The following is a 23,438-nucleotide window of genomic DNA, read 5'->3' as shown; positions in this document are numbered from 1 at the left end:
GGGGTTTTTTTGGTTCATTCTCCTTCTCTTTATTCCCATCTAGACAAGGAAGGCCAAGCACACGTACCAGCAGGCAGCAGAGCCTGGTACCCAGCCTGGCACAGGGCTGGGGACATCCCCATGGCCACACAGCTGCCTCTGCTCCCAAATCCTTTCCTTCTTTTCCCCCTGATGGGAACACGTTCCTCCCTGAGCACACGTGCCTGCAGGCAGAGGGCATACAAGATAGCACACAGCTACTTCTTTGCCTTCATTCCCATAGAGATAGCCAAATTCCTCTCAAAATCCAGGGCAGCCCTGTCTGGCATCAGTCAGCACCCAGCTCCAGCCTCAGCATCCCCCCAGGAGCCACCTGCCCAGGGAGCATCCCAATGGGACAGCCTGCCAGCCCCTCTCCTTGGGGAGCAGCAGGGATGAACACCATGGGTACAGACACATCCTCACTGCCAATTAGCTTGGGGGTTTAAGAATCTCCTCTTACTTTGATGATTTTTTTTTCCTCTTTCAAAGTTTTAGAGTTTGGTATCCACACCCTTCAGTACCAGTTTGAGGCTTATTATGCTGCTGTGCAGATCTGGAACAGCCACCTGAAGGCTTTGCTCCTTCCTTTGGGAAAGAGAAGTTTGCTGTAGTCTTTTCTCCTCATTTTCCAGTGCTGCACAGATAGATCACCTCAGCCCTTTGTATTGCATAATGACAAGCCTTTCCCTCCTCACCAGCCTCTAACAAGGGTGGTTATTTAAAGCACTTTTAAGTACATCCCTTTGATTTGTATATTAGTATTCACTAGGCAGAAAAAAAAAATAGGACAAAAATAGGATTTGCTTTAATGCGGTCTCATCTTCTTGTTTATTTCTTATTATTTCCACCCTTTGTAACTATGTAGGTCAAACAGAGCAAATTAATTTCAGTGCATCTGTCCTAACACCAGTGACACAAAGGGTGCTCTGAATGGGAACACGGGTGCAGCAGCTCCCTGAACTGGAGCAAGTTTGACCCATTTATCAAACTTCAGTTTTACAGCCAACACGTTTCATAATCTGCTCATAACTGCACACCTGATCTTGTGAAAATTCCCTGGGTGCTCCTGATTCCAGCACCCTCAGACAATGGAGGAGAGAGCTACAAGAGCCAGATGGCACAGACATGGAGGTGATGGCATCACTGCAGCTGCTACAGCTCAGTCCCAAACCTGCCCTTTCCATGGGGAAGGGATGGGCAATGATATTTAGATAGCTCACTGCTAAAGACAAGGTATCTGGAAGTGCTTTCCTAAGGCAGTCTGGCCAAAAATTGGGCTGGCAAAACTGCACAGAAGCCAGGGCAGCCCGTGGTCACCTGCCTGCCAAGCCAACACCAACCCAACCCCAAGCCCCTGCTCTACACATCTTGCTTTAAAAAAAAATAATAAATTAATAGATTAACCCAATACCATTTCTTAAGCAAACATAAGCATTTTCCAACAAAACTGAAACAATGCTCACTTTGAAGACAGAGATTCCCCAACCCTGTATGGATGCAAGTTCCTTCCTTCCTCTGCTACTGCCTGGCTCTGCTGGAGCAAGAAACTCTCCCTCTCCTTTCCTCCCCATCCAAGCAGCCCCAGCAGGACAGGCAGCTCTCCTCTCCTCTCCAGCATCACCTCATTTATTTCTAAAGCACTTGGAAGGGTTTCTCTCTGCCATGCCCAGACCCTTACCCACCAGGGAGAAGGCAGGAGCCAGCCCTGTTTCCCTCATCCCTCCAAGCAGGCTGGGAATTCATTATGTGTCCCCCACAATTCATTTGTATTTCTCCTCGATGAGCACAGATTTATCTGAATTATTGCATCATTTGCAGAAAACAAAGATATTATTATGGAATGCAGCTTTGAAGGAGAAAGGCTTTCTGTTGCTGAGTGAGAAATTCACGACCTGGCAGAACTCTGAATTCAGTGGCCTCCTTGTAGGGAAGAACTCAATGCATCACTTTTGATCAATTGTACTTTCAAGTCATTTCCTTATTTACGGGTGACTGGGAAGACACTTGAGCTGGCAAAATAATTCATGTTTGTTTGCACAGACAAACCCAAATTTAATAATGCAGCCTTTTTTAAAATAAATACAGTCATGCATTACAGAAAGCTCCTTTAAAATCACTCTTTGTAGAAAATTCACAGCGTGAACTCCAAAGTGCCTCTTTTCTTCCTCTTAAGTGAAACCCTTCTCTAAGGTACATGTGCTACACTTCATAAGCCACTGGAAAAAAAGAACCAGTCCCTGAATTTCTATTGCAAGTCAGGAGATTTCTCCTATTCAGATCCATGAATGCCAAAACTTCCATTTGGTTCCTGGGGCTTTCCAGAGAACACCTCTGAGTCCATTCTATCCCAGCCTCTGCCTCCCCTTCTTGCCCCCCAGCAGGACCCCAGCTCAGGTTTGGGGGACACTCACCTGAGCAGCCTCTGCTCCTTCCTCCTTGCTGCTCTTCTTCTCCCTTCTGCTGCTCTCCTCCAACCTCTCCCTTCCTCCCCACCTCCTCATTTATCACCTTATTCATCCACCCCCTGACTGAGCTCAGCTGTGTCCCCACTCCTCAGCTCCTCTCCATCTCCCCCCTGCTCTCCCCATGCTCCTCTCACACACTGCATTGCTGCTCTTACCTTTTCCCTTCCCCTTTTCCTTGGAAAAGCCACACAGAGGAGGACATTCACTTCCTCCTGCCTTGACATTTTGATCCCTCCATTTTCCCCCCCAGTTTGATCAGTAAAGAGCAACAGGTGCCTCAGGACCCTCCCTCTCACCCCCTGTGACTCCTTATTCCCTGGCTGCCAGGGAGAAATCCCAGCTGGAAAACAACCCCAGGGGAAGATGTTTGCCTTCCAGCAGCTGGGAGCAGAGCAGAGGATGCCAGGGGAAGCTGAGTGTGAAGACCCAGCCTAGAATCAAGGAAGAAGGAGAAGAAATGGCATCCCATGGGAGGAAGAGGAGGAGGAGGGTTTTGTGGCCAGGGCTCCCCCAGGGACTGGCACCCTGGAAGTTCTGTGCCTGTGCTCCCAGATCCCAGGGACCAGAGGGATTCAGGGCATCTCTTCTGCCTCCCAGTTCCCCATCTGCTAGAGGCAGATAATACATCTCCCCTCCAATCCCTTTCCTCTTGTTTTTGGTTTGTTTTGTTCCTGCTCAGATGGTAAATTCCTCAGAGCAGGGACTGTCTCGTTGGGGCTTTAAACAAAGCCTGGGAGAATGGTTTTGCTGAGGGTTTTTCAGCAAACCCCCCTTGCAGCAACCCAACCAGCCTGGCACCACCCCAGGAGCAAACAGCATTCAGATGCTTTTGGTTGTCTTCCTCATGGTCTTAGAAATTGCCTCAAGAATTATTTTTGTGCTTTCCTATGACTTTAAATAAAAACCAATTACAGCAGTGTTGAAAGCATAAAGGTACATATTGAATTTTTTATAGTTTATGTATGTCCTGAATTTATTTTTGCCCCAGAATGCTCTTAAAGGATTTGTTTGCTTATTTTAATAGTCCTAATTTTAAATCCATTTAAATGTATTTACGCATCTTTAGACCAAACTCGGTGGCATTTATACCACAGTAATGAATTGCAGGACAGCAATGGATACAGAGAAAGTAACCCCTCCCTTTTCTTAGAGCTCATATAAATCACCACTTTATAAATTCAATAGTTCATTGGCATGCACAGAGTCGAGGGACCTTTGCTAAACTAGGACATTTGATGATAACTGTTTGAGAAGATGCACATTGAGAAAATCATCCTTATTTTAATGTCAGGAAATTAGAAATATTGTAATGAATCCCAATTTTTCACATCTATCATCAAAGCCTTTGAAAAAAGGTCAGTATCTAAAGCTGTTATTTTAAAATGCCTGCTGCAATTTGCCTTCCTCTGGTAATTACAAGGAAAGTCCCCACAGCCTAACACCACAACAGCCCTGGGGGACCCTTCTTATTCCTGATTGTCAAGAAATTTCAGCATCTGAAGGAAAAAAAAATGCTGCATTTCACAGCTATAATGAGTATGATGGTCACAGTAAGCATTATATAAAGTATTTACATTTCATGCTTTCTCTGAACTGGGAGCTCCCTAAAGTCTGGGGTAGCCTGAATAGAACAAAATGATTTATTTATTTTTTTTTTAGCATTGTCAAACTATTCCTCTACTTAAAGACAAATCTATTTCAAAACTCTTTGCTGCATTTGAGCCCCATTTCCCACGTTCTCCAGCGGGGTTGCCTTGCTGCAGTGCCTCCCAGCTTTTCATCCCTTCATTGCTCATTGCCATTCCAGCCCAGCCCCAGGGAGCAGGGAGCTGTGGCCTTCCCGGGGATGTTTCATGGCTATGGATAATCCCCAGCTCCTGCAGAATGGTAATGAGCATCCCAGCTCCTGGATAGTCATTTTTCCAGCATTTGGGGGCAGGCTCTGGCAGAGGTGATGCTGGCAGCATCGGAGCTGTGCACCAGGGTCTGAGGAAGTGGGGAGGATTCCTCCCCTTGGGGAAAGCCCAAACCATCCTCAGCTGCAGCTGGGGAGAACCAGCAGTGCCAGGGACATCTGCTCAGCCCCTCCTGGTTAAGGACCATGGAGTGGATGGTGGGTCCAACCTGCTCTGCCCAGGCAGCATCCTCCTCCCCATCCTAAAGGAAGGATTTGGGACCCAAGACGCGGCCAATCCACACCCAGTTCTTTTTGAAGCAGCTCTTTGCGTGCTACCAGCAAAGGATTTCATCCCTGCTAGGACCTGAGAGGCTAAGGGAAGGCTTCTTCTGCTTCCCAAGAAATAGCAGCCCCTGAGAGATAACTACCAGATATCCAATCTACATTTAAAAGTCGTATTCAATCTCCCCTTATTACAGCTGCAGCCCCCCCAGCTATCTAGCTCAGATAAAGTAACAAAGCTGCACTGGCACTGATTGTAACTGAATGCAGTTAACCTTAAAAAGACAATTTTACAAACAAAGCAGCTTCAGCTGGATTTAAATTTTAGTTCTTGCACAAAGACTTAAGAACAGGTTCCTCCCCATTATTCAATTTAACAATAATAATAAAAACCTCCATGACAACTGTAACAAAAAGACTTTGATAAAGCCTGAAACCTTTTTGATAATGAAACATACAATTTCCCTGTTTGAAGCATAATTCCCCAGAGAACATTTTTAAAAAGATATAGAAGAACTGTCGTTTGGAAATTGTTAGTGTAAAGACCTGGGTACAAGAACACCCCCTGTAAAAAATAGACTTGGAGAAAAGCTAGAGAAAGAACAGTGGGTAGGAGAGCCTAGACAGCTTAAATGAAGTGTCTCATTAGGACAATTTCAGGAGTCAATAAAAACTGCCAAAGCTGAAAAAGATTCACTAGGCTGCTGGGCTCAATTTTCAGTTAATTCAGAGATGGAGAGGTCACCCCAGCCAGGAGGCATCTGGTTTGGTTCCTGCAGTGCAGATGAGTTAACTCTGCTGGTAACCACCTCTGTTCTCCTGCCAGCTCAGCAAGATCCCTTTGTTGGATCAGGACAGCTGCTCCCATCCCTTTTTTTTTTAAATAAGTCTATAGCCACACATCTATAATGTGCTTTGAACATTAATTAAGAGCAGATCAAGTGTCATATAAGAGCCAGTAACACACATTAATTAAGGTTAGTCCTGCTCTTACTCAATTCAAGTCTTGATCTTTCAAGTTTTCTCATCAATACCTTATCACCATAAAGCCAGAGAGGAATTAATGCACTCAGAGGATGTCAACTATTTGAAGAGGATCAAGCACTTGGGATGCTGAAACAACCAGCAGAAGCACTGGATCAGTGAACTAAATACAAGAGAGTCAAAAAGTGCAAAACCATCGAGGCGACAGGGCCACATGGCTCCACAGCTGAGGTCACTGAGGGGACTCCAGCATGGGAATTATCTTTGCATGCTCTATTTCATACACCACAAGTTTTCACCATAAGATTTTAATCAAATTTCAACAGCTTTTTTTTTTTTTTTTTTTTTTTACTAGTGAACATTTTTTAATTGGAGAGCACCTAAGGGATGTAAGTGTGATCACATCTCAAATAAAGCATATGAGCGCATTTCTCTTTTTATCTAGATGTTCTATCTGTTGTTTTTTCCACTGCAGTACTCCTGTCTCACCAGGACCTCATTGGTTAGACACATTACCAGCAAAGCTGTCAGCACTGCTCCCTAGAATAATGTTCTTGTCAACAAGGTGTGAATTTACAAACTCATTTGGAGAGACATAATGATAAAGTGCAAAGTGGGTGGAGGGGGGGAAATCAACTAATGAACCTGAGAAGTTCGTTTTAACACAAGGAAGAAAAAAAAGTATGCTGGAATAAATTAGGATCCATCCCAGCAATGCCCAAGATCTCAGTGGGCTGGATTTTCAGTGCTTTGGTGCTCAGCAGCTGATCCTGCCATCAGAGAGCTGGTCCTACCAGAGCTCCAGCAGCACTCCCCCGCACTTCAGAAGCTGCAAAAGCCAGGTTTTACTTCTGACACTTCAGGGATAAGGTTTCTTAGGCAGAAGTTAAAGAGATCATTGATTCCCTTTGTACTGCCAAGAAAAAGGCACTAATCCTCCTGCGGGCTGAGGTTCAGGCTCTCCCAGCTCCCTTCATCCCCATCACCCACAGCGCCCGCCCCGAGCTGCAAGCACCAGCCAAGGCACAAACCAGATTTCACCACAACTCTTCCATCTGCCACTCTCCTGAAGCTGCTGATGATCTCATCTGAGAACCAAACCCAATAATGGCAATAAAACTTCCTTGCCAACATGCACGGGAGCATTTCCAGCCTTCCAGAATCCGCCGGGAGTCTCCAGCCAACAAAGGTCAGGTTGGAAAGGCAGCAGCCCTGGCAGAAAGGGATTAATCCCTCTTAAAAGTGAACAGACTTTTCTTCTGCAGAAAAGACTTCATTTAATTGGTGTGTTACACTAGTGGCAGGGTTCATTTCTCTTCAAAGCTGTGGAAGAAAAAGGTGAGTTGATTATTTATGGGTAGATTTAGAGTCCACATCTGAAAGACAAGGAGGAAAATCCTAAAGTGTGGCCAATCTGTACTTCTGCTGACCAGCTGACTCCAGCCCATAAACCAGGCCTTTATGCACTGTAATTACAACCACTTTGAATGTTACACTGGCAATTAGAAGCCCCAGGTGAGGTCAAAGCCTTGCTGGACAGCCTTCCAGGTACTTAGGATGTCCTCACAGTGAAGGGTTTATACACCACACGTAAATTCTCTTGAGCTGCACCCTGATTTCTGAGACAGAGAATATTCTATCAGTCAAAAAGAAACAACATCTTCAAAATATTTTTCATCTATCAGTGATGCCTGAAATTAAGAAGAGCCTTTAAAAAGAAAAAAAGAGGTGAAATGCTTCATGGGTTTTGCATCTGGCAGTGCATTCAGGTTTAATAGTTCAGACCACACATTGCCAACTGTTAAGGAAAATTGACTCCATCCCACCCAGCCCAGCTGTCAGCAGCCAAGCTAGGAAAAGTTCAAGTCTGAAGGAGTTTTTTGGCCAAATTAGAAATAAAAATAAATTTGATAAGGGGAGACATCTAAGAGCAGCACCACTGCTCCCACCTGCAGCTGCCTGCCCTCAGCCCTCCAGCCCAGCACGGCTCGAGGCCCATTAGGACCAATTCCCTCTGTCTGAGTGCTCTGTACCTTCAAGGTCCATTTTCTCCCTAGTTTCTATTTTTAAAAACTGATGGAGCTCATAAGAGTACTTTTCTCTGTGCAGTGACAGGCTGTCACTCAGCCTGAACATGCCCCTTCCCTGCCAGCAGTGTCCCAGGGAAGTCACCAAGCTCAGGGACTTTCTTCCTGTGACACATTCTGCAGGGGTGTCACTGGGTCCTGCATCATCTCCTGTCCCAGTGCCACCAAGGGAACACCACAGACCAGGAGAAGGCACTCCCAGTGCAAGAGGGCCAGAGCATCCTTAGGGCCAGAGCATCCCTAGGGCCAGAGCATCCTTAGGGACAGAGCACCCCTAGGGACAGAGCATCCTTAGGCTGCCCACTGCTCATGGAGTCAGCCAGGAGAATGCAAAAGGACCAAACTGAGAGGTAAAGCAGCCCAGTTATCAAAACAGTGCCATTTTCTTTCATTAGACAACTGGCATTTTTCATTTGTCTTCATGGAGCACATTAATAAAGTAAAAAATCTCAGTCAACAAATATGACAAAAAGATTCATGAACAGCACCAGCAGAGTTCAATTGAGAAAGATCATGTTTTCTCCTGGCTCTGTGCTTAAATCATACTTCATTATTTTTGTTGGTTTTAATGTGTGCAGTATTTATTATAATTTATGTGGTAAGACCTCACATGCTTTAAAAAAACAGCATGAAATACAAAGAGAAGTTTGCTTTTCTGCTAGCTCAGTGGTACTTTTATTGTGGTACAAGAAAAAAAAAAAAAAAAAAAAAAAAAGCAAACTTCATTTCATGAGCCCAATAGCATCTTATCTAAAATTCCCCCTGGAGATTAGGATCAACTGTCAGACCAATTTTCCAGGCTGCTTAGGAGCTGAGTGAGGAACAGCAGAGGGAGGGAATGAGGGAGAAGCACACACATAATTGCTAAAAAATTCAATTTTAAGAAGTTGCAAAAGGGACAAACAAATCCATGTGTATAAATAAACACTGCATTAAAATGCATTAACTGATCAGGAAGTTTGCCCCATGGACCACTTCATATTATTACTAAACCATTGCATTTGGAGCATCATTCAGCACAGACTGGTTTGAGTTGCAAGGGACCTTTGAGTTGCAAAGTTCATTCAGTTCCTGCATGGGCAGGGATCCCTCCCCCAGCCCAGGGGGCTCCAAGCCCCATCCAGCCTTGGACACTGCCAGGGATGGGGCAGCCACAGCTTCTGGGGGCAACCTGAGGGGCTCAGCACCCTTACAGGGAATTTCTCAAGGTCTCATCTCAATCTCCCCCCTTGCAGTTTGAAACTTTTCCTCCTTATCCACTTCATCCCCTTCTAAAAGGGGGATGCTTTTAGAATTTTTTGCAGACCCCTTTGAGGTCCTGGAAGGTGCTTTAAGGTCTCCCAGAATAAGTTAAAAACTTATTAAATTTTTAAGATGAGGTTAAGATGAAGGTTAAGATGAACCCTAGATTTCACGAAGGTCCTAAAGGCAACACAGAGACCTCACCATGATGTGTTCACTGCCCAGGATTTCTCACCACAGCAGAGTGATGAGAGGAGCAGGGTCACAGAGCAGCTCAGCAGCAAACCTGGGCTGCAGCTCAGGCACCCTCAGCACACAGGTCCATTTGGACAGTGCACATTTGGATCCCCAGTGATTATTTCACTAGGAGATGGATTTCTGGCAAGAGCTGCAGGAGCTTTGCTTGTCTCAAGCAGGAGATGCTACAGAAGAGTTCTCAGCCTCATTCCTCACTGGTTTCTGCTTGGAGGTATTTATTTACTTCTGCAATGTAAGAAGATTCTTCCTGAGAAAACAAGCAGAGGGTCTGGGGGCTTTTTTTTAACAGCAAATTGATTCTCTAGCAAAATAGATTTCTGATAGGTGGGAAAAGTTATATTTGTGATTTCTTTCATTTCTTCATGGATTTAATGCCCACCACAGCTTATCACAAATAACAAAAATACCCCTGAAGATGAGGAGCTGCCTTCAGCCCCTCTGCTCCCCAGCCTGCAGCCCATCTCCCCCTGAGCTGGGTGATGGGTGGGCATCCTCCCCAGGGCTTGGAGAGGGGCTTGATCTTTTCCAACCTTTATGATTCTCAGTCAAGTCATCCCTCCATTTCCACCTCTCTGTTCAGCTGACAAAGTGAGCACCAGCTACAGCTCCCCAAGGGCTGGTGCCATCACTGTGCTGCAGGCAGATGGAAAATTAATGTTTTGGTGTCACCTTCCAGAATCCTGTGCAGGACATGAATCACTTTCCCTAGGACACTGACATTCCAGCATGGGAAATGTTCTTAAGCCTTGGCACAGCCATGGAGCTTGCAGTTCCCACAGACTTGCTGGGGAATCAAGACATCAAAATAGCCCTGCCTAATTTTGAAAATCCTTCCCTGTAGTAGTGGCATAAGCACCTTAAAAAGATAATTGCCTTTACACTGGTAGGGCCCTGAGATTTTTCTGTTCTGCTGTCAGACAGAAAAACTAAAGCCCACAGAAAGTCACCTAATTAATTTTTATTGCCAATATCATCTCTGTGCATTCAAGGACTACCACAAAATCGCCTTCTTTAAAAATCCCTGGAACACCTCTGTTAGTGCTGGATTTTCTTTCTATAAAAAAGAACAACTTCCAGACAAATGTGAGCTGACAGTTTTCCTTTAACTTTTGATTTATTCCTGACAGGATTTTATTAAATAAGATTTAGCCTTGATCCTACCTATCAGGACTCCACCTGGATGGGATCAGCATGGGGAACACCCCTGGGCAGCACAATTCCAGGGCACCAGCACAATTCCAGCTGGTGGGAATGCTGTTCCAGCTCTTAGGAACTCCCATTACATTGCAGACAGCACAGAGAATTTATTAGCCTGGAGCCACCTCCTAGGTTAGCCCCCATCTTTGTTGTGCAGTGCCCATACACAGAGGGCACCTTAGAACACCTGATGGCCCAAGGAGCAGAGAAGTGGGGAACTCACCCATTTCCCCAGGGAATAAACAAATAAATAGAAAAGAAAGCCTCAGCCTCAGCTGGTGCTGAGCTCCACTTACATCCAGCTTGACCCTAACCATATACATTTTCTTTTTAAAATTAAATAAACTCAGCTATGCCCTTGGCCCTCACCAAGCAGGAATAGGGGGTTGGTCCCCCCGGAATCCCAAGGTATCCTCACCTGAGGGCAGGCAGGGATGGAAAATGCAAGAGAAACAGCAAGGGAAAGACCTGATAAGCAAGGTAACCTTAAAAATCCTCCCCAGGCCTTTGTCAGCCCCATCTCGTATGCAGCAGGAAGGCTGGGAAGGTGAGGAGGGTCTGGCTGTAACAGCAAGGTCTGAACTTCAAAGTGAGCTGCAGCAAACAGACCCAGCCAGAACACATCTTACAGCAGGAGAGGTGGTGATGGACCTGAGTGTCAGAGAAAATTCACATGCTGAAGGCTGGGGATGAGGAGATCAATGGAGAGTGTCACACAGTGAATACTAAACTCCGTGTTGTCCTTGAGATGTACAAGATACAGGCTGATACCTGGGATTCCATCAAGTTGCCTTTGATTTATTTCTTTTTTTCACATGGAAATGAAGCACTGAGATACAGAGGATACACTGTCAAAACTCCAGATGAGCATTAGAGACCCAGAAAACACCTACAGCCAGTTCAGCTCACCTGGGGAAAAAAAGATGATTTTGTTCCACTTCCCAACTAGAGATTATGTGCTTACACCTACTCCCAGTGCTGCAGGGAAACATGTTACATGGAGAACTGTGCTACTGGGATTAAAAATCAGTGGGCTCTGGTGTCATGATTGAAAGCAAAAGCATTACCTAAGCTTTCCAGCCTGTGTTTATCAAGCAGAGGCATTTAGGAACCAGCAGACACATGGATCTCCCAGGATAAATGGCCGTGTTCATGGTGGAAAGGGGAGTTGCCACCAAGCTCTTGTGGGTCTAACCAGATTTCCTTTGGCAACAGTAGAGATTTTATTAACCTGTGCTTTAATTTTAAGATTCCTAAAAATAAATATGGGGGTTTTGGGTTTGGTTTTGTTTTAAAGTAAAGATTTGTCACAGAAATAATATTTCTGTCAGAAAGGGAATTTGTGTCACTCTCAGCAGTGTGGTGAGAGCCCAGCCAGCAGCAGTGGCTGTCACCATGTGCCCAACGTGGGTTCCCAGAGCATCTCCCTGGTGTCTGGGTGGTTTCAGCACAATCCCATCAGCAGTGGCACAGCTGGCACCTCTGCATCTCACCATCTGCATTTTATCTGTGGTCTTGTATCAAGGAACTCATTTGTCATTGCTGCTGGAAACAGAAGAACTGCTGCAGTTCTTAAGGCTCAGATCTTCCCTTCTCATAGAAGAGAACTTCCTGCTGGCCTTGTTCTTTTTGGGATATTGAACACACCAATGGCTGGAGACAACCACCCTGCAAAGAGAAGAATTCCTTCCAGGGCTGCAAGACATTTGCAGAGCAGTTGCACTCAGTTTGTACTCTGTGCAAAAGTGCCATGCATATAGTTATGAGGCTGAATTTAATGGCATTGAAGCAAGTCTCCATTCTGATAAATGCATAATTACTGCTATTACAATATTTATGAAACAATAAATTTATCATAGAAGCTTCCATATATGAGCTTGCAGAAGGTTACTCCATGCAAATCCTAAAATGGCAGCAGAGAAACTCTTGCAAGGTACCAAGTCTGAGCATCTCCATCTAAGACAACACAGGCACAAAGATCTCCTGAATCCATCGAGGATACTGAAGAGAGATAATTGGGATTTTCAGTTCTTTAAAGGGCTACTCTGGAAGCAAACTTCACATGGGGTTATTGATTGCCTGGGTTTTGACACAGGTGCCTGGAAATGCACCACTGGGATGAGACAGAATTGAAAATAACCACGAGTAGCCATCCAGACCACTGTAAATGGAGGTTAACATCTTGAGCCTGAATCAGACCGAGATGGAGTTTCACAAGTCCCAGCTGAGTACACGCTAACCTTGCAGATAAATCTCTCCCCCTGAAGCCTTCAAACCCTCTAATTTTTGTATCTCACTTCCAGCATCAAAGGAGAACAAAAGGAAGCTACGGAATGCACCCCGCGCTGCACTTAAGTGTCATAGCCTGCTGTGAAAGTACAGTCAAAACAAAGCCAGGAAAATTCCCAGTGAAGAGGATAAAAGCTGACTATTAAGAGGGAAAAAATACTCTTTCATGGAGGTTGTAGAATATTCTACAGAAAAGTTTATAAAATAACTTAGGCAAGCATCTGCTGGGACCAGGCTGGTGAGGTGGGTCCCATCTCAGCTGAGAGACCCCAGTGAGGATGGAGAAACCCCCCTGAAGGAGCTGGGAGCCACAGCCCAGAAACCTCTGCCCCCTGAAAAAGGGAAGGGGGCTGGAGTGGGAGATGGAGGTGATGGCACCAGGACACAGGGATGCCCAAATCTGTCCAAGAAAAGAGGTGGATCCCCTCCAGCCCCTCCCCAAGGCAGGAGCATCCAAAGAAGACATTGGAAAATTGTGCTAATTTTGTGTCCTCCATCTTCTGCAACCTGTGGGTTTACAGCCCGATTTATGTACAGGCACTTTGCTAAGGAAAGCTGGGATTAGGGACTTTGTATGGGATAGAAACAACTGCCTGCTAGGAAGCTCACGTGCAGGGCTCTATAGAAAGGGGAAATCTCCACCAAAGGAGATTGTGAGGAGCCCCGAGTTTGTCCCAGCCCACCTGAGGAGAACCTCGATCAGAGTAATTTTTCAGGCCAGCTCTGGCTTCAGGTTCTGGCTTTGTCAGCAGTTGTTCTGCCTGCAAGCACAAAGCCAACAGCAGTTGTAAATCTGTAAGAGCAAGACCTGAGGGTGTAGCTACAGCCAGCAGGGAGCACAGGGACCTCACCAAAGCCAGGTCCAGATTTTCTGCCTTTTGAATTGGAAGCAGTGAAGCAGCTCCAGCAAGGCATTGCCCTTGGGCTACACGAGCAGCCCCAAGCCAGGTACCTGCTGTCTGACACCCTGACCTGGCTGTGTCCTCCCAGGGACTCCTCTGCCACCACCCTGGGCTCTGCACTCAACCTCAGCTGCTCCAAATGGCAGGATGGGTCTCAAACCACTGGATCTACACAGCAGCTTACAGGAAATTTGAATACACATCAGTACTTTTTTCCTTTGCTGCTAAAATTTGAACCTTGCCCATCCCAGTGCACCCGCTTCAAACATGGATCTTTAGGATAAAACCCTTTCTGTCTGCTCATAGTTAGGCTTCTCCTTAACTGCAATCTTTCAAGTTGCAAGGACTTTTCAAAGCTCACACACCAGGCAAAGCCCGTGCAAAATGCTGGATGGTAGAGCAGGTTTTGGTTGTGCATAATAAGATCACCTGCAGCTGGGAGACAACAGGATTTTAACACAGGGAACAAGACAAAAAAGCACACGTTGGAATTACATGGCAGCAAAGAACATGGAAATGTAGCCTTAATTAAGAGAAAAGCCCTTTTCTGATCACGTAATACTCTGGTGAAGTATGCAGTATGGTTTCCCTTGCCTCAGTCCCCATCACAGTGTCCTTAACTCACTTTCCAGGTAGGGACAGCTCAGCCCAAACCCAGCCTGTTGACTGTGCTGGCTCAGTGCCTTTGCAACTGTCCAACTAAAACACAGCTTTTCCCTATTAATCACACACCATTGATTCTTCTGAGGCCTGACATCATCATAATGTGAGACAGACAAAATCAGAAAGCCAAGCAAGGAGGTGACACACAGCACAGTGACAGCCACAGAATCCAGAAGAGCAGAGGTGTGCTCCATGCCCTGCTCACCCCCCATGGCCAGGCTCTCTGGTGCCTGCCCTCCTCCTCACACCCTTACCTCTCAGTAAGACATTAAAAGACAGGTCACTGATGTTTACAGCATAAATAACTAAAAAACCACCAATATTTATATATAGCATGTATTTATATACATAACCCCCCTGCCCACATAAACACATTACAGGCATTAAGCAGAACCATCATGAGGATGAAACCTTGTACCCTTAGACTGCTCCTAACTGTCCCACACCAGTCCGGGCAGTTCCTTTAACAAAACCAGAGCTAACTGATGTGCTCCACATGTCAAAGTGCTTTATCTGGGCCAGCCCAGGTGTGTGGCACTCCAAGGGAACATCTCCCAAGCCTGCCTGCTCTCCCCATGCCAGCCAGAAGCCAGGGAATGGGAACACTCTGCACCATCTCAGCACTGAGAGAAAGGGGCACTTCAAAACCCCAAAATGTGCCACATCAGCCTCTGCTGAGCCCTCTGTGCAGGGGCAGCACTGTAATTCAAGAGCTTTTAGACCATTGTCTACACATCAACTGCTGCCCCTACAAGTCTCTTCCTGCATGGTGCTGAGGGACTGTGCACAAGGGAGCAGTGGCCTGGGGCAGGGCTCCCACGTTGTAGTGATGGGTAACAGGACCATGCTTTCATCTCAGCTTGGTGATTATTCAGAATACCTCCACTGCCTTCAGCAGAAGGGCTTTAGAGGACTTTGTGAATCATTGGTAATGAGGAAGGCTTTTAGAAATAGTTGTTTTTCTTCAGATTTCTCTCTGCTTGGATACCCACTCCACCACACTAATGACCTGACTATATTGGATTCCATGCTCTCCAAACAGCCTTAATTACATGCTTCATATCTTCTGATATGATGATAAAACTCATCCCAGTCCTGTGCCTGGGACAGTCAGCATTGTCACTCATCAGGATTAATTTGAATATCACTATAAACAGAAATAACAACATCTGATATTACGGAGCAGAGTATTGTGTTGGGTGCTTTTAATGCCTCCAAGCAAAACTGATTTAGTAGCATAAAATACAGACTATAATACTCACAGTTTGACAGTATTAGCGCTGTGAGATTCGAAACCAGATCAATGTTTCTTTCATAAGAATTAATGCCTTGAAATGATCCCTCCATTTGTCATTCCAAAGAGGTCACCTTATCTCCAAGAGTGCCCTGGGAACTGCACAACTGTACGTGCTGCATCTTTGCTTTCAGCACACAACCTGAGCTGTTGCAGCATCCCCTGCCTGCCCTCCGAGCCAGCCCCAGGCTGGATCTGCTAATCCTCTGCTCCAGAAGCACCAGCATCCCTCCCTCTCCCTCTCCATGGGCAAGCAGCCCACCCTGGAAGCCACTCTTCCACTCTTTGCAGTCCCCTCTACCCAGTCCCTACAGGGAGAGGCTGGCACACAGATGAAGAGGGGAGATCGTTGCTAATATTGAATTCTGCCTTGTTGAGAAAATAATTTTTACCTCCAAACCCCCACAGTCCAGAAAAATCTATTCATAACTCTGCCAACACCCCATTAGTAACTCTGCATAGAAACACATGAGTTCTGGAAGCCAGGATTTTTCTTTACTTTTGATTCACAGAGAAGAAATGAAGATTCCACCCCTGTTACCTGCAGCCCAACACTGCAACACCAACAGAGAGGCACAGCTCAGCTCAGCCTGGTGACATGGGGTAGGTGCATCAGGAGCAACAAGGACAAATATTTAGAGGCTGATGAAAATGAAAGCTTGCTGAAAAACACAAAAGCCACTTCTTGAAAAGAGGTGAAGAATCAAGTTTACTGTTGCTTATTTTTAGCTTTTTGATAAATTCTCTACGTGAGTTTAACTGAAAAATGTATGGTTTCCCTGGAATAGCTTTCAGAAAATGAATCATCACTCCACTTGATAAAACCAGGATTGTCTTATGAAAAGTTTGAAGAGGAAAATGCAATAAACTGATAATGAGTTCAAAATATATTAGCATCTAGAGAAAAATAGTGCTAAAGTATGTTAGTTTCCTTCCCAACCACCAGCAATCACCCCCTGGCAGGTACATTGCAGTCAATTAAATTGGCCATTTACCACCAGCTCATTAAGTCAAGTTCAGCAGGAGGGGGCTCAGCAGGAGTCTTTGGCTTTGCACCCAGAACCTACAGGACTGGAAACCTTTGGGCCTATATCCCACATGCCTGTGGGAAACTAATGAGGAAAAGAGAGGAACAATCAGGCTGCAAATGCTTCTGCTGCAGAGTGAGGGAGCTGATAGGGACTGATCAGATGAGCAGCACAAAGTGATTAAAAACCCAAACACTTCAAAGGGACATCTCTTGAAATCACAGTGTCACACATTTATCCCTTTTCCCCATGCTGCCCATAACCCAGGTGGAACAGTGCTGGCTCCCAAGCCGCAGTGATTCCCTCTGGGCAGAAGCTGGGGCAGAACCCCCATCTCCAGCCTGTTGCTGTTCAGAGGAGATCCTGGGAAACCCACACCCTTTGCCAAGCAAAAAGCTGCACTTTTAAGCTGCATTCTTTTCCATTTCTACTGCTTCTTCCTCTGTGCCCAGCGTGGAGGGCAGGGCTGCACCTTTCATCTGCCTCATGCAGCACGAAGGTGCCTGCAGAAGGGAATCCAACCAAAAGCCCCAAGAGTCATACAGACCCACACTGAATCCCCTCAGTCCCAGCCTCATTGGACTCCTCTATCCCGTGCTGGTTTCTAAGTTCCCCGAAGGGGCTTGGTAGAGCACCCTGCGGGCCACCAGAACCATCCCTGATAAAAGCAAAGAGGTACTGAGATAAGAGAGGAGGATTGTTGGTTGTGTAAAATCACATTCGCTGGGGACAGAAACCTGAAGCAGTAATTAGTTCATTATTAAAGCTTGTAATGAGAAATCTGCAGTTCTAAGGGAGTCTAAAAATTAATTTCCACTATACAGAAAAGGAAATAATGTGCTATTTTCCCTTACTGTATGGTTCTACTCCCAGAAAATATGAAGCAGATGAAGCATTTGGCAATTTTTTTTTTCAGCACAGTTATTGAATTTCATGGGGTTAAATTTGTAAGGGAACTTATGAAACTGTGAAGTAACAGTATTTTTTACAATGCAAACCCAGCAGCCTAAAAACATAGTGCTTTGAGCTCCCTGATGCATTACGAAACGGCTTTCCAAATTGTTTTGGTTTTATTTTTAGAACAGATATTTAATTTACAATCAGCACGTTATTTATTGCTTGCCTCTAATAGAAGGCTGCTTTGAAGAAGTCACTGTATTTGATGTACTTGAATATTTATGCATTTCTATCTCCACAGCCCAGCACACAGGAGGTTCTCCTGTCTGTTCCACTCACCCCAGGCCCTGCACATCACAGCCCCTCACCCCCCTCTCCCAAAGCTCTCTCCTTCCAGCAGGGATGGGCCCAGACCCTGGAGGAGAAGAGGTCACAGCCAGGGAGGGATGGAGCCAGCGAGGGCTTTCTCACATCACTTCTGCCAGCACTCACAGCCCTGCCTTGGAAGAGGATGGAGTTAATCCAGAGGCAAAGCGGAGCCTCCAGCCAGGAGCATCCCTGGCTCCAGCCCCACCAAGGCACCACCAACAACTGGAGACGGCTGGTCTGGCTTCTCTTCAAAAGGCAATCAAACGTTCAGCCGGGAAGGGGGTGTATCTTACTGGTGAAAACGGGACCGTGGTGAGCAGCCGGGATGCTCCTGCCCTGAAGAATTCAGGGAAGATCCCACAAAAAGTCCACAGCAGGACAGATGTTGCGGGCAGGTGTGAACCTGCCACCTCCTCCCTCTAAACCCGGCGCTGCTGCAGGCACCCGCATCTTTCACTAGAGGATGCATCCTCCCAAATCACCACCAGCACTTGTCCTTAGGAGACAGACTGCCCTCATTGCGATGCCTCTGCCCGTCTCCCACGCAGCCACGCATCGCGGGTGACTCACGGAGCACTGACCCCTCTGACTACACCTCAGCCTCCACACCCCGGAGCCAAGGGCAGGCAGAGCCGGGGTTACAGCAGCCGGGACACCCCACAGCTCCAGGGGAAACCCTCCCACCCCCACTTGTCCCATCGCCACCTTTTATCACCGGGGCAAGGCAGGGAGAGGTGAGAGGAGACATGCAGAGGCGGGAGGGATTTTTCCTTTCATCACACAAGAAAAAGCTCAAGTCTCGTGTAGATCCTTGCGTTGTTCTCTACCGAAGGAAAGCTTCTACAGAGCTTCAAACAGCGATGACACGGGTGGATCCCAGCTTCCCCCTGCTGATCCACCTGCGGCATCACCTGAAGGTGTTCCCTAAGCTCTGGGCTGGATTGGGAACAAGCAGGTGATCTGCAGAGAGATTCCATAATTCAGCATGCAGACAGTGAGATGAAGAGCCCAGATTTTACCCCTCCTGCAGAGAAAGCCCCTTCAGAAACAGCAGCTGGCTGAGGAGCTGAGGAAACCCCACAGTGCTCTATATAGCTTTTATATATATATATATATGTATATATTCTCCCTACATTAAGGTAGAGTACAAATGCTTCTTTTCCAAGATACTGTCAGGAATGTAAACACCAGTAAGATTTCTTTGGAGAAGCCTCTACAGATGGAATGAATTTTAATCTACAAAATGTTAGGGGAAAAACCAGTCTGAGCACAAAAATAGGTGTTGAAAAGCCTTTCACCCACCCTCCCCACTTGCTACAGCTGGTAAAGCCCACAGTGCCCCATGAGAAGCAAGCTGGCTGCAACAGCTGATGCATTCGACAAGGTATTTAGGCTAATAAGGGAATTTTTTGTTAATTGGTGGTTTTCTTTCCAGTTACTTCCCAATTCTCACCCACCCCTACAACCCATTGGTTGCTCAATAGATCCAGATCTCTTCCTCTCCCAAAATAGTTCTCTCGCTCTTTTCTCTCTGGCTGGGACATGTTCTGAACTACGTTTTGTGAAGGAGGAAAGGACAGTAAGGAACAGTTTTATTGCATGAAAATCTGCTTAAAGGAGGCAGAACTGAGCTGTGGGATACATATTCAGGGAAAATCTCTCTCGGTCTGTGCCAGCTACTGCTTTCTGACTGCTTTGGTTAAAAAGTGGCTTGGAACAGCTGCTTAGTCACAACGCATTAAAATGTTTAGGCTTACACAAAATATCTCTACTGCTCAGATGTCTTAATGAACACTCCATTATGCAACAGATCCCCGGAGATCTTGCAGGTGTTGAGCCATTACCCGAAAGGTGCCCGAGCTTTCCTTCTGAGCCAGATCTCAGTACCGAGTGCCCAGGATTTGCTCTTGAATGAGCTTCAGCATAAACCAGGGGGCTAATTCCAACCAGCTGGCTGGTGGAAGCCTTCAGCAGCTCAGCCTCTGCCGAACCAGTACTTCGGCAGAACTTCAGCACTGCTCGCATCCCTCCAACCTTCGCATCCCTTCCAGCTCAAGCAGAACATGAGCTCATCGGTTTTGCAGCCCGGGAAGGGGCGGTTTGTAACGCCAAGAAGTCTCAAACAGAAAGAAGTACAGTGCACCTATCGATGCCAGGCTTGCTGGCACCCCCAGCCGGGCTGCTCCCTCCCTTGGTCGCATTTCACCATGAAGACCCGCGTGTTAAAGCCACACAAAAACGGTCAGAGATTCAGCACGCCGTGGAATCCAGAAACAATACAAGTCGCATTTTAATTTGCCCAGAGGGGGAGAGGCTAGCAAGGAGAAAAGAAAAAGAAAAAAAAAAAAACAAACAAACAAACACAAAAACCCAAACCCAAACACCTACCCAAAAAAACCCCAAAACCCCCAAACCAAATCCAACAGATCCTTAATGTTCTCTTCCAGGAAAACGGATAGGACCGAGCCCGGGTGGGCAGTGCAAAGGGCAGTGATGGGAGAAGGTGCAGCACATCGCTCCGTGGGTCTTGCGTGGCACTGAGAGCCAGATGGGAATAAGGAGCAACGATGGCTGCTGACAGCAAAGTAGATTTGCCGTGGTAAAACCTCACAAGTTTCCAGCTGGGAAAAGCGGGGGTTCTCTCCACCCGCTGCACAAAAATAAAAATAAACCCCATCGCCATCACCACCTTCCCCATGCGAAGGCGGAGGATAAGGAAGCGAGAAACTCCGCTGCTCACGATGCATCTGGTGGCGGTTCTGTCACTGTCACAGCACCCGCGATTACTGCCGGGCCCCGGCTTCACCCGAGGGGATCCCCCCACCCCCGGGGACATCCCCGCCTCCCCACCCAGCAGCCAGGACACCAAACCCCTGCTCACCCTGGACACCTGACCCGGACTCAGAGTGCCGGAGAAAGGCAGGAGGATGGAGCCGGGAACAGGGAGGGGGGGATACAAATCCCTGTGCCCCGACAGGTAGCGAGGCTCAGCACCGACACCCAGGGGGGCACGATCGCGGCGAGCCCCGGGGGAGAACGGGCGAGAACAGGCAGGCGCTGCAGCACATCTCCCCCGCACACACATACACAGACACAGGCACACAGACACACGGTTCTTTAATCCTCCTGCTCTGCTCATCCCTCGGCGCTTGCGGGAACCGCAGCCGGCAGTGCAGAGCTGCTGCCGGAGCCTGGCCAGCAGCCCCCAGGGACGCCGCGCTCCCCTTCTCTCCCTGCCTCCTCCATCCCCCCGGGGGCATGGGCTGGCTCCAGACGCTCGGAAGAGCAGAGGAAGACCAACCCGACCAAGCTGTTGGGTGCTTGGAGTTGCCCAGCGTAGCCCAGTCTCTCCCAAGCACCGCCGGGGAAACCCCCCACAACCCCCCGGCCCCCGGGCCGGGGGCGGCTGCGGCGCTGCCCGCTCCCTGCCCTCGCACAGCGCGGAAATCTCATGCGGGCAGCCTGTCCCGGCCGTGCCCCGCATCTCTGCCGAGCCATCTTTAACGCAAATCCACCTCAACCATCGCTTTTTCTCTATATGTATATGTGAATTTCTTTTTTTCTCCTTTCCCCGCACGGCTTGCTTCTCGCAAATGGGGCGATAAATCCAGAAAGTGGATCCACGCACTGTGGAGAAGGGAGACGGGGGAGGATGCTGAAACGGAGAAGGTGGCTGGGAGGGAAACGAGATGCTCCGAAGGGGAAGCAAAAGAAGCACCTGAAGGGGCAGGAACGGAGTTGATAGAGGCTGGCAGCCGCGGGCTCCTCCAGCTCCCGCTCCCGGCGGGCAGGTTCCCCGACCCGGCCGGGAAGATGCTCGGCGACCCGCCCGGCCCGGCTCCGCACAGCCCCTACCTGAAAGAGCCGGAGGATGTTGGCCACCATAATGGACACTGAACTTCCCGAAGCTCCGATCACTCCAACTACTTTTTCCGGCTTGACGAAGACGGGCGGCTCCCCGTTGGTGCACCTCACGTCGGAGGTGTCCTTCTGGATGAGAGCCTGGACGAAGGTGAGGGACTGCTCCAGCGCGTAGGTGTCTCGGGAGCAGGTGTCCAGGATGCGAGCGCCCAGCGTGACATTGGGCAGCAGCTCCGGGTCGCTGTTGATCTGGTCCAGAGCGTAGAGCATCGCCTCCAGCCTGTGGATGCCGTTCTCCTTTTTGATGTCCCCGCAGGGCACGCCCGAGGGTCCTTTGGCGTGGACGGGGAAGAGTCCTCCCAGAGTGATGTCCCCTTCCAGGCGGATGGAGTGGGGGGCGTACATCTCCTGGCCCTGAGCCGCTTCCCAGAGCAGCAACTCCAGCAGGCAGCAGGGCAACTTCAGCAGAGTCAAGAGCCGCAGCAGCCTGCCCGCCTGGACCATCGTGCTGCCGCTGCCGCCGCTGCCCAGGCGATGCCCCGGGCGATGCCCCAAGCTCCCGCCCGCCTTCATCCAGCCGGAGGGGCCGGGGCTGGGCCGGGATGGGCGGGAGGGGGGGGGGGTGGGGATCCGCGGCTCCCACCCGCCCTGGCCGCGGCTGCCTCCGCCGCGCTCCGCGGCAGCCCGGCACTGGGGAGCGCGGCCGTGCCGCTACCGCTTTAAATGGTGGCCGGGCCTCTCCGCCCCCCGCCCCCTTCACCGCCCCGCCCGCCGCCGCTGCGCAGGATGCGGCCGCGCCGACCGAGACCGGGAGGGAGATGGAGCCGAGAGGGTGGCGGACCCTCCGCCGACCCGGCCCTGGGGGTCTTGGGTGGGGAGGATACAGGTGGTGCGGGGTCCGGCCGGATCCCCGTGGCGCTGGAGAAAGGGGGGAGCAGGGGCAGCCCCGCTCCCCGGGGGCCCGATCCGGAGCACAGCGGCCGGGTGCAGGGGTGTGCGGCTCCGGGAGCCTCCGTGGGGGGACGCTCAGCCCCACTGGAGCATCATCATCCTCATCCTCTCCCTCCTCATCATCCCCCCCTCCTCCACATCCTCCCTCTCCTTCTCCGGGCAGCAGGGAGAGATGGCGGGAGGATCCCCGTCCCCCTTCATGTCCCCCCGCCCCAAGCATGTCCAGTGCAGGAGCATTCTCTCAAGCCTATTGCATCAAAACCCCAGTAATCCCGATTTTCGACATGGAAGAGAGATCCACCTCCCCGCTGAGGTGGATACCAATGGAGCCGGTGAGGAGGAGGAGGAGGAGTTTGGATGTAACCAGATACTCCCAAAACTGAAGCAACGCGGCTGCTCTCGTTCTATTTTAAGATCTCCAGACCCATTTTTGCTCAGGACACCCAGATTCTCAAGGGAACATCCTGGTTTTGTTCCTTTCATCCCCAAACTGTACTATCCAAGGAGCCAACACCTGTTGCCACTCCCAATGCAAGAGCAATACAAAATGCATCTGGTTCCCACCACCACACCAAGCATGTGTTTTGAAGGCAGCCTTTAATTCCTCCTCTGTAAATACCAGGTCAGCTACAGCCCATCAGCTGGGCTCCTACCACACTGGCCCAGCAGCACTCAGTGTGTATATGTGAGCCCCAGCTCTGAAGTGTCACTCATTAAGAGACAGCTATAATGACTGCTTCATTTCCAACAC

General features: G+C 48.5%; 1 protein-coding gene across 1 annotated transcript in view; it reads right to left on the bottom strand.

Moving 5' to 3' along the window:
- Nucleotides 1-22,246, bottom strand: part of GRM7 (glutamate metabotropic receptor 7) — a 181,044-nt gene extending 158,798 nt beyond the window's left edge. Inside the window, 1 exon segment of the mRNA XM_008501358.2 lies at nt 21,731-22,246. Within this exon segment, the coding sequence (XP_008499580.2) occupies nt 21,731-22,240 (510 nt within the window). The 5' untranslated portion in view covers nt 22,241-22,246.
- Between the last annotated feature and the right edge of the window lie 1,192 nt (nt 22,247-23,438).

This window comes from Calypte anna, chromosome 12 (genome assembly GCF_003957555.1).
Source record: "Calypte anna isolate BGI_N300 chromosome 12, bCalAnn1_v1.p, whole genome shotgun sequence".
Classification (NCBI taxonomy): Eukaryota; Metazoa; Chordata; class Aves; order Apodiformes; family Trochilidae; genus Calypte; species Calypte anna.
Note: the sequence above shows the minus strand (reverse complement) of the source record. Positions and strands in the feature narration are given on the sequence as shown.